Raw genomic sequence first — 11,237 nt, forward strand, 5'->3', positions numbered from 1 at the left:
CTCTACTAGTTTATGGATTTTCTGCTCTGTTGCCTTACTTAAGTTCATCAATTTAGCCATCCTTAGTCATCAACAAGAAATGGAAATTAATTCCCAAACAATATAAGTCATTACCTTAAGTTATATAGTTAATTATATAACAACTGCCATTGTTAGTCTGGAGCTTTATAAACATGGCTATTTAAAAAAACAAAACAGGCCATAAATCTATCCAAATGCTCCCCTGGAACAGTTGACAATACAAATTTTCTAACCATCATGCTAACAAGTATTGCCTTCTATTCATTAGGTTTTTAAGTCTTTCTTCTCCATTCAGAAGTATACAAGCAAATGAGGGGAAAAAAAGAAATTACAGTCCTATAAGAGAGCACGCTTATTACAAAAGTAATCTGAAGGCAATTTGATATTTTTCATCTCATTTCAATCCCAGAAAGAAAACTAGTAGAAAAATCTGGATGCTGAGGAATTATAGTGCTGAGTATTAAAGAAAAATCTAAACAATATAGGTGCTTGAGTATTTTTAACTTTTAAATCCATGCTTCCAGTCAGGACACTGTGGTGTTAGAACCATGATCTCTGACAGAAACCAAACTACACCAAAGAGTCCACTGCACCTAACAAAAAGCAATCCCTACAACATATCAACAACATAAGCTAGCAGTGTCCCCCAGGGGTCAGTCCTGGGTCCAGTCTTGTTCAACGTATTCCTCAGTGACCTGGATGAAGGGACAGAGTGCCCCCTCAGCAAGTTTGCTGATGATACTAAACTGGGGGGAGTGGCTGACACACCAGAGGGCTGTGCTGCCATTCAGAGGGACCTGGACAGGCTGGAGAGATGGACGGAGGGGAACCTCCTGAAGTTCAACCAAGGCAAGTGCAAGGTCCTGCACCTGGGGAGGAATAACCCCATGCCCCAGGACAGGCTGGGGGCTGACCTGCTGGAGAGCAGCTCTGCAGAGAAGGACCTGGGAGTGCTGGTGGACAACAAGTTGACCATGAGCCAGCAGTGTGCCCTTGGGGCCAAGAAGGCCAAGGGTATCCTGGGCTGCATGAGGCAGAGTGTTGCCAGCAGGTGGAGGGAGGTGATCCTGCCCCTCTACTCAGCCCTGGTGAGGCCTCACCTGGAGTCCTGTGTCCAGTGCTGGGCTCCCCAGTGCAAGAGAGACATGGAGCTCCTGGAGAGAGTCCAGTGGAGGGCTATGAAGATGATGAGGGGACTGGAGCACCTCTCCTACGAGGAAAGGCTGAGGGAGCTGGGCCTGTTCAGCCTGGAGAAGAGAAGACTGAGAGGGGATCTCATCAATGTGTACAAGTATCTGAAGGGAGGGTGTCCAGAGGATGGGGACAGACTCTTCTCTGTGGTGCTCAGGGACAGGACAAGAGGCAATGGGCACAAACTGAAACACAGGAAGGTCCCTCTGAACACGAGGAGAAACTTCTTTCCTGTGAGGGTGACAGAGCCCTGGCACAGGTTGCCCAGAGAGGTAGTGGAGTCTCCTTCCCTGGAGATATTCAAAAGCCATCTGGACACAATCCTGGGAAATGTTCTCTAGGTGACCCTGCTTGAGCAGGGGGGTTGGACTAGATGATCTCCAGAGGTCCCTTCCAACCTCAGCCATTCTGTGATATCCACAACACCACAATATATTACACTCTTTCCTGATGCAACTTCAATTGTATTATATAGAGATTATATAAAGGGCTGCATATAAACAGTTGCCAAGCATGAAAGTACAAGAGGAACTTTTCCCCCAAAAGAGGCCAGAACCAAATAGATTAGTGTGCTTTAAGATACAGGTTTGATTCCCCTTCAGCAGCAGCAGATGCACCTTTGCCATGACCTAGATGAATGTTTTAACAATTGAACCAGAATATAAGAAGGAAGCTTCTTCCATCTGACTTCTAAAAGCAGCAAGCAGTTTTAAAAGGTTTTGAAAGAAAGGATAGAGACAAATCTATTTGTAGGTTTCAGGCTATGAATTCTAAGGATGGAGCTCTGAAATTCTGAGTAAAACACAAAAAGTCCCAAGAGTACCAGAGGTTTGCAGGTATATTTTAATGAGTTTGAACAACCTCTAAGTACTTTTAAATTTTTTTTTTTTTTTTGTAATCACACTCACCAAGCTTTGCATAGGACTGACAAATAACTTTGCTGGGTATGGCAGAGGAAAGCACCTTAGGAGCCTAGTTATTATCATAAGCCTCCTTAAACACAAGAATTATTGAACAGCAACACTGGCAATAAGCTTGACTATTACACAACAAAGTGGCGATTCTCACAAAACAGAAACAGAGCAAATTATTTCCAAGAATTGCTGAGATAGTCCAAGGCAGAATAAAAATTTAAAAGGACACCTACTCTCCCTACATACTGCTCTAGAAACAGCATTCTAGGAAAAAGACGCTGTGTGCCAAGACATGAAAAACATTAGGAATTCTTTTGGAGCAAACTTTCAAAATTCACCTATTGCACCTTTGTGATTGTTATATTTACCCATAGTTGTCAGATATATGTCTATATCTATTTAAAAATAAAAACTTTAATCTCCTCTGGCTCAGGACAACCTCTCAACACAAATGCAGCAGATGTGATGTCTAGTTTACTGATATTTTGCAACCTCAACTTCCACTCTTCAGCAGAAATGCTACCAATGACATTTTCCTGAATTTTTTTTTCGTTTGGAAAACTACGTTCAACAGCCTCCACATTCACAAAATGTATATGAGTTATTAAAAGATAATGTGAATATATTTTCATGTAAGTAACAATTTAACATAACTATTCTAATTTTTATAAGAATAGAATAAGTCTATAAGAAAAAAACAGGACATTTTTATGCAAGCTTCAAGTTTTAGTGGGCTAGATTTCATTTTCATTTAGTTTTAGAGGAAGTTAGATTACATACTTTGGGACAGGTTCCCTATGTAAGAATACCAACAGAATAAAGGTTCCATGTCTGTTCCTAGGAAGACTCCCAATTCAGAAAGTAACTAGCCATACAAGAAGCCAGTGTGAATAACTATTCCAGACTATTTTTCTGTGCAGATTAGGTCTTAAGTTTTTCTATACATGAAGTCATGCTGCATTTTAACATCTGCTAAGCATATGTTCTTTAGGCTAGTAAGACCTCAAGGAAGTTTAGTCTTACTTGAATAACCGTGGCACTATTTTTGACATGCATTTTGAAAAAAGAAAAAAAAAAAGAATTCTGATACTGACATTCTCACATTGTCAACAAACTTCATTTCAGAACAGTAATAGACTTCAAAAGGAGACAGTCAATTTAAATTGAGAAAAAAGCCCACATTTTATTTTTAAAAAATTTGAAACTATGGAAATGCTTATATTGCTCAAACTTCAACATATCAGTGGTCCTCTAGTTTAGGTGAAGCAAGATATGAAACCCCTTTATGCCTCACTTGCCGTTTCCAGTGCCTTGCATGTAAAGTGCAAATATCTAAGGTTATCATCTCTGTGACTCAAATACTGTGGCACTAAGTTTATAAGCATGAAGAATAGAATTCTTCCTTCCTGAAGCTGAAAGAAATTTAAGCAGAGTAATGAAAGAAATTCACAGTGCATCTATCAGAATATGCTAAGGAATATGCAAAGATGATTTGTATGACGTACAATCAATCAGAAAACTTATGAGTAGAATTATAACTTCCTCAGTTACAGTTCATTTATTAATGGTACAGTGCAGCAACATCAGTTGAAATAAACAGTTATTTGTACATAATACAAAAATATAAACCTTCATAAAGTTTATACTGCGCTAGGAATTATATATGAATTTAAATAATTGATATACAATATTTCATCTTAAATCACATGCATGGATAAGTACACTCAAACGAATGTAACATCTTCAAGCTAGAGAAAATGTCAAACATACAAAAAGCAGTTTGTTAGTTCACTGTAACCATACTTCAAACTTCAGGTGAAAGTTGTGAGCAAACTAACAATTTTTCAAGTTTTCCCTTTGCCATCATTCTCTATCCTTGACACAGCAGCTTAACAGTCAAATCAATTTTGGATAGTAGCATTCATTAGCAGTTACAGAAAAGCATTACTCAGACAACCAGCTTAAGGCACCATGGTTTCCACAACAGACACATGAAATCACTGTCAAAAAACAATTTTAAAGGCAGCTATGAGAGTTTAGCTATAATATCATGATAAACAAAGATTTATTCTTTAAATGTGTTCTTGGTAACATATTTTGCTGACTACTGCTTCTATTACTTGTCCCTCCAAAAAAGTAAAATGTAAATAAGATCTTGACATTATTATGACATTATTACAAACTCAAAAATACCTCAGATTTTTTTTTTTTTTGGGGGGGGGGGGGGGGGGGGGGGAAGAAGTCCCTGCATCCCTCCATTTTAAAGTGAAAAAAAATCCAACCGTCACTCTTGCAAGACAATTATTGTACAGATTTTTAGAATACAGTTTCCAACATGTTATACAGTAAAAGCCCACTAAATAACTTTTAACTTTCTATCTTAAAAAAAACCACTTATCTGCTGTTAAAAATGCTTCCTAATATTCTCCTAATAGAAAGGCAAAAGCGCGCTGAAAATATCCAGGCAACTGTTAGGACAAAGCTATCAGTGACTTCAGAGAGTTAAATCTATAAACCTTAGCTATACAGGTCAAAATGCTGTTTATTCTAACCAGTGCTTATGTAGAAATCCCCGCCCCAAGATCTGCATTCCTGCTATTGTTGCCATCAATAGAACAAATGAGCAATTTGTTTGAATGATCTCAAATTTCTGCTGAAGTCCTACACAGCCAATCAGGACCTTTTCACTAATAAAGCCCCTTGTTACTGGCTGAGAGTTAAAGCAATATGAAGTGGAACTAGGAGATTGGCATCCTGACAGCACCTGCCACAGGTAAGAACTGGAAGGCTACCTTCTCACAACTCTTAAACCTTGGAGCAAAAACACCAGTCAGAATGGGATGGGACTGGGAAGAAATTCAGAAAATTGCACTACAGAAATTGTGCATCCCCAAATTGCATGCAATAGTTTTCAGCTACAACTGCAGTTCAGACATATCCACAGAACTGTTTGGATTTCAGGAAGAGATGCTCCAGCCACATCAGAAGCCAGTATCAAGAGAATATGAGCACAAAGTCACTGCAGCTTACCTAGTTTCCCCTCACTGAGTAGAGGATAGACAAATTAAGGGGGCCGGGGGGGGGGGGAGAAGTAGAGTCAGAATCTTACGTTACATGTATATTTTCAGAGATGTTTTCCTAATTACTATCAACTTTGACAACACACCCTCCATTTATCTGTGCATACCTTCCAGAATCAGAAAGACTGCAGTTACTTGCAATAAATATTCAATACCTACTACAGTGTTGATATGTTATTCCAAGAATTCCCAAAGGCTTTCACTTGCATACTAACGTAATTGGTCAGCCTAAACCTTGGATCTTACCTGCACTTAGTGCAGAGGGTTGAGGGGATTCTTTTGTGCCTTACATTCTAACTTCAACCTTGAAGTCAATTGTTTCATTGCCAGTATGATGAACAACCCATAGGTTATCCTCGTTTCTGAGGCAGCTGCCAAAATACAACTTTGCCTTTGGTTACTTTTTCCTGCCTTTGGGCCCAAAGAGCAGAAGTCTTATTATACTGGTTCTGCATCGCTTTAGCCTAAACCTTTATAGTACATCAACTTTCACCCTGTCATTCATTTCCTGAATTTTAGTGAAATGCTTCTGAGGAAGTAAACTATGCAGTTTGTACATTGTTATACATGCAATCAACTAGGCAGAAGTATCCATCTCGGATTCCAGTAACTCAATGAGTAACAGCGATTAGCTCTACTTCAAATAAATTTACAATAAATAATTTCAATTAAAATGCCAGCTTCCACCACAACAGCTGTATAGTATATCAAAAAAAGAAATACAGTGAGTTATTCTTGTTATTGTTACCTAACCATTGGCTTTCTGCACCACAGGTAAGTTTTCAACTCGATCAATATTAAAATTTTCTAAGCTACTAGCTATAATCCAGATGCAAGAATGACATAAAATTGAGAAAAAGAGTTTAGAATAAATTTTTGTATATTAATAACAGACATTCTTCACTTAAGTATTTAACTTCCTGCACCTTGGGAGTGGAAGAGGTTGCAATCAACTTTGGTCATGTTCCGCATGTGCCAAGATCTCCAAGCAATTGATAAACTGTGGATCCTAAAGTTATCTATAAGGACCTAAAACAGCTTTCTACCCCTTTTGCATGACTGGTTTAATGATCAATTAACACAAACTTAAATCATCTTGTATGGTTTTACAGTGTTTGGTTCCAATCTCAATTACCTAAACAGATATATGACAATTAAGTACCTATAAAAGCAGTACAAAGAAAAGAGCTCTATGAAGAGGAAGAAAAAAAAAAAGGGGGGGGGGGGCCTTGCTTAGTGGTTGTTTACTATTTTGCCTTCTGGCAGATGAAAGAAGTTGTCTTCTTTGAGTTTAAGATGTTCTGGTAAATCTAGTTGTCTTTTTGCTTCTTCAATGTCTTCCTGAATTGCTGAAATGAGTGCCTCTATAAAGAGAAGAAAGAATAGGGATATTTAAAAGCTGAATTCTGAACACACAATACCAAGGGAATATAAGGCATACCACAGAACACCAGAAAACAATCATAAAATCACAATAAAAATTATTACTACACAGTCCGAAAGGCAAAATTCTTTGCAAAATAAGGGTCAGCATTATTACATTCATAATTACATTTTTCAAAGTATCAGGTTTGATTAACATGGACAACAATTTTCCAAGTCTTAGCATACTATTTCTATTGACATCTTATACCTTAAGAAGTACACTTTCTAAAGTACAATTTGAAAAAAAGTCTACAGGAAGTTCTGAAACAAAAAAATCAAAATGCTTTGTTTTAAACATGTCAGAATTGCATTTTTCACTGCTGTAAGCACTACCCTTGTTCCAAATGATGTTTTGGCAAAAAATAAAATAAAATGAAAATTTCAATAGAATTTCGTGAACTGTTTCAAGTGTAACAGAGTTGCATTTTTAAAAAGAAAATGATTGATGCTTTTATGACATGCTCTCGTTTTTAAAAATACTCCTTAGATGAATGACATACTTATTTCAGTCAAAAAATTGTATTGTTAAGTACTGTTACATCAAAGTCATTTTTTAGACTGGAATAAGTAAGTACCAAAGATGTGGCTTTTTTTTTTTGGTTTGTTTTGTTTTTTAATTAAACCAGTTTATACATTAGTAGATTTAACTTACTAAATTATTTTATTACAATTTCAATGATTAAGAGATAAAACAGCTGATTATGAAGAGAGAGATATTGGAAGTACTGTATCATCACTATGCAAGAATAAGACAAATAAGAGACTGGTTTAAGGGACACCTGCAATACTAACCTAAAGAATCAAAGTTTTCTTCCAGTCGAATATATCCTATAATGACTATACTAAGAATTTCCCCATAAAAGTCTTCTTTGAAAGTGTGGATAATGTGCGTTTCCTAAAGGAAGAGAAATAAAAGTTGACACTAATTATGATGAATTTTGAGTTTATTTCCCTTGTTGCAAGGGTGTTCAGCTAACATCCCTAATTCAAATTCTCCCCCATGCATACCAAGAAAAATGAGACACTTAGTTTAACATGTATTATGCCAGATTAAAAGGCTAGGTCTTTTGCTTACGTTAAGAGAGAGAATTGCTTATGTTAGCAGAGAGAATTGTACTTTGCATGCAATTTAAGAAAAATTATTCACTTAGAAGAGTGTTCTAATACTCAAAAAAAGAAAAGAAAACAATTCTCAGAAGAAACACTTCACTGCCACTTATCTCAGAGGTATGATTTCCAGGACAGCAAATTACAAGCAAAATGTAGATTTGTTCAATCATTAAGTTGATGAGGCCAAACAACCGCAATGATTTTGATCAAAATAGCTGGTTTGAAGAGAGCTTTTACAACTAGAATATGTGGAAACTGAATGAGAAAATTCTAAAAGGAGTGAAGGTAGCTATCTTAGAGACAAGGATTCATGCCCAAATAAAAGGGTTTCCAAGTATCAACAATTAAAACAGTTCTGCAAAACTCAGGAAAAGCACCAGAACCTGATAGCAAGAAAAACAGCTGTCACAGCTCAGGATTTTAACTCCTCTGTCCTGTTATTGTTTACTTTTGGATACTGATTCTGTATATCAAGCCACAGCACCACATGTATGCATTCCATCATTTCAGAGAAAAATTAATGAAAAAGCATTAAAAATTAAGATGCCCCAACACCTCTTATTTTAAATGTAGATGACACTGTAGAAGATGAAAGACTAGAGTGTTCCAGCTCATTCTAGGGCTCTCATAACCAGGAAATTCAATATAGCTAAATAAACATAAGCTTAATAGATATCAGCACCATAAGCAACCATTTCAGAAATAAAAATTTAATTTTTATTTCAGGAATATTTATTTAGTGATGGAAGAAGAAAATACATTGCATTCATCTATGGCTGCATGTTCTCTGGCTACTGAGACTATTTTCTTTTCAGAATACAAATATGAGATGGATACCAAATACATTTCTAACAGTAAATGGAATTTCTAGATCTCATTTATGGATCAAGTTCTGCTCACCTTACTCAAAGTAAGCATTTGGCTCATTTAGTATAATCAAAGTACGGCACAAAGCAAAATTCTTACCACTGATTTCTTAATATTCTTATAGAAAGGATTCCATCCTATGCTCAAAACCATTTTATGCACATCTCCATTTCCAACACAGGCCCATCCATAGTATATACCAGTAGAGATATCAGATGGAAAGCTTTCGACTACTTGCTCAGAAAAGTTAGCTGCAAAAATTATAGAAAGTGTACATTTGTGTAAGTCAAGGCCATCACAGATTTTTCAAACACTTAAAGCCGAGATCTGCCTATATGCTATTTACAAACAGAACACTGATGATGATCATAACGATGCAGTGTGCCATTTGGTAAACTGTAAATTACAAAACAGCTTCATAAAATGCAGTCCCTGTGGTAACACCAGAGTTACCATGTCTCCTATGTATACTATTTTATGGTTATATGCATTCTATTCTACAGTTAGAATTAATAAACTGAGGTAAAATATCCAGTCTGAATGCATTTCATTATTAGGATGCTTTCCACAGCTCTAATATGGTCAAAGGAGGGAGAATCAAGTTTCTTCTGCACTACAGAGTATCATCTTAGAATTATTTATATGTTAGTAAAATAATTATTTACAAGAAAAATGCAAAAATAAATTGTTATGATTGTAGTCATCTGTCATGAACGTTTATACACATTGCCTTTTAAAGTATCTATATTTAGGAATTTCTAAGAAAACTACGCATCTAAAGTAAAGTAAATTCTTTTCTGACTGACAGGAATAAACCTAAGCTTCTCCCAAAACAACAATCCTACTTTAGCTTCTTACATGGGTAGATCTATTCATGCAAGGTTTCTAGGTTATTTGACAGAATTTATAGTTAAGTTCATTTTTATCATAGATCACAAGCAGTAACAACTTCCCTCCCACGCTCCCTGATACCTATAATACATCTACACGTAATCAAGAGAAAAATACTAAGTTTGTATTAACAGATGTTGTTACATATACAGTACCTCAAAATTTGTCTTAGAAGGTTTTCTTGTCTACTAGGAATGGCACAACATGCCTGCTAGCTTCAATATCACTTTAAAACAGGCTGAAATTCACTGAAATTCATTTGAATTACACCTCTATCTGTATTTGGACAAGTGAAACCGAGAAGGGCAATGGAAAAATATACTTTTTTTAGGCCAACTCCAGCTGCTCTGCTTTTTAACCTCTGCATTATTCCTTTTGCATCTCCTTCTGTACAGCTATTCCCAATACCTTTCTTGTCCTAAGCCAAGGCATGACAAGTTTACAAGAATGGATATTTTCCAAGCTTCCATATTACAGCACAATGTGGGTGATCACTTTTCAGCATCCTACATATCATCATGATCATCATCAGATGATTTAACTAACAAAAAACCAATCAGAAAGAAAACATTGACTAGAACAGTGGAAAGTAACACAAAGAGGACAAAACTATAAGCATTAAAATTATATCAAAAAAAAAAAGCTAAGCCTATTTACAGAAAGAGCAAGTCATGCCATTAACACAACTGCACAAGGCTGTTGGCCGTCTCCAGAATTTACGAGAAAGTTCACTCCATTTCACCGAGCAGACATTAGTTCGCCACCAGCAACCAAACTCCCACACTTGTTATCCAGCAGAACGGGACTCCCGGGCTCGTTCCGCACAATGTGCCCCTAAAGAGGGCCTCCCTTCAGGTGACCTTTACGCAACAGGCTCCTAAAGTCCAACCCAGACTCAAGGGAAGTCCCGTTCGCTGAAGCATTTCAAGCACCTGCGGTCGCGGGTCAGGGACTGGCGCAGGCACCCTCGCACCGAGGCAAGAGGGGTAGCGAAGCCGGGACCGAACCTGGCCCTCAAGAGCCCCCCGCACGCTGCTCACCTGTGGGGATGCCCAGCTCCTTGGACCCTCTACCGAAGCCCTTCACCACCTCCCCACGGCAGAAGTAGGGGAGATGCTTCATAGGACGGGAAGCGCACGCACGACAGCTGAACATGAAGAGCTCCCAACCCACGGGCGAGCCAGGCGCACAGCCTCACACTGCTTCCTGGCCGCTGCGCAACACTCACTTCCGCCTCGTCCTGGGCACCACCAAGAGATGAGGGGGGAGACAATACGTGGGGCGCTCCAGCTTTCAGTTCATAGAACTCTCAGAACTATCGAACAGGCACCAACCTCCCCTCAAGAATGAGCTCGCCCGTGCCCTCGCCCCCCCCCACTGCCCTTCCAGGCGGTGGAGGCTTGTGCGCATGCGCAGTCATGCCCCCTCGCAACGACCGGAGCGGTGGCGATTGCTGAGGCTTTGCTCGGTTGGTGCTGCTGGCTTTCCCCGGTTGCGCCAGGCTGCTTGGAGAAAAGGGGTGCCCTCTCCCCCGTCGTCGCCATCTGACGGCTGTGCTGTCACGGGCCATGGCCTGGTACCCCGCTCCTTCCCTTGCGCCCCAGTCTGTTGCGGCCGCGAGCGGCGACACCTGGGCCCGGCTGAGGCGGGCGGCCATTGGCGGGCTGGCGCGTGTGGCGGTGTCCCTCCCTCCTGGCAAAGGCTGCGGAAGTTTCCCCTATCCCCTGCTGGGTTTCAG

The 11,237-nt window shown here is 38.9% G+C and overlaps 1 protein-coding gene across 1 annotated transcript; it reads right to left on the reverse strand.

The window, feature by feature from the left end:
- Nucleotides 1-3,653: 3,653 nt before the first annotated feature.
- On the reverse strand, nucleotides 3,654-10,847 carry LOC104142810 (riboflavin kinase). The gene is made up of 4 exons (XM_009672992.2): nucleotides 10,540-10,847; nucleotides 8,708-8,859; nucleotides 7,424-7,526; nucleotides 3,654-6,570 (listed from the first exon to the last, which is right to left on the reverse strand). Exons 1-4 carry the CDS (start codon nucleotides 10,652-10,654, stop codon nucleotides 6,440-6,442), a joined length of 501 nt encoding a protein of 166 aa, XP_009671287.2. The 5' UTR covers nucleotides 10,655-10,847; the 3' UTR covers nucleotides 3,654-6,439.
- Nucleotides 10,848-11,237: the final 390 nt, after the last annotated feature.

Source organism: Struthio camelus, chromosome W (assembly GCF_040807025.1).
Source record: "Struthio camelus isolate bStrCam1 chromosome W, bStrCam1.hap1, whole genome shotgun sequence".
Lineage (NCBI taxonomy): Eukaryota > Metazoa > Chordata > Aves > Struthioniformes > Struthionidae > Struthio > Struthio camelus.

Bases quoted from the DNA above. Each gene is read 5' to 3' on its own strand.
- LOC104142810 (XM_009672992.2), bottom strand. From the start codon at position 10,654: ATGTTCAGCTGTCGTGCGTGCGCTTCCCGTCCTATGAAGCATCTCCCC. The intron at 7,527-8,707 runs GTAAGAATTTTG...CTCTTCCTTTAG, and splicing joins AGAATATTAAGAAATCAGTG to GAAACGCACATTATCCACAC. The intron at 6,571-7,423 runs GTTAGTATTGCA...TTCTCTTTATAG, and splicing joins AGAAAACTTTGATTCTTTAG to AGGCACTCATTTCAGCAATT.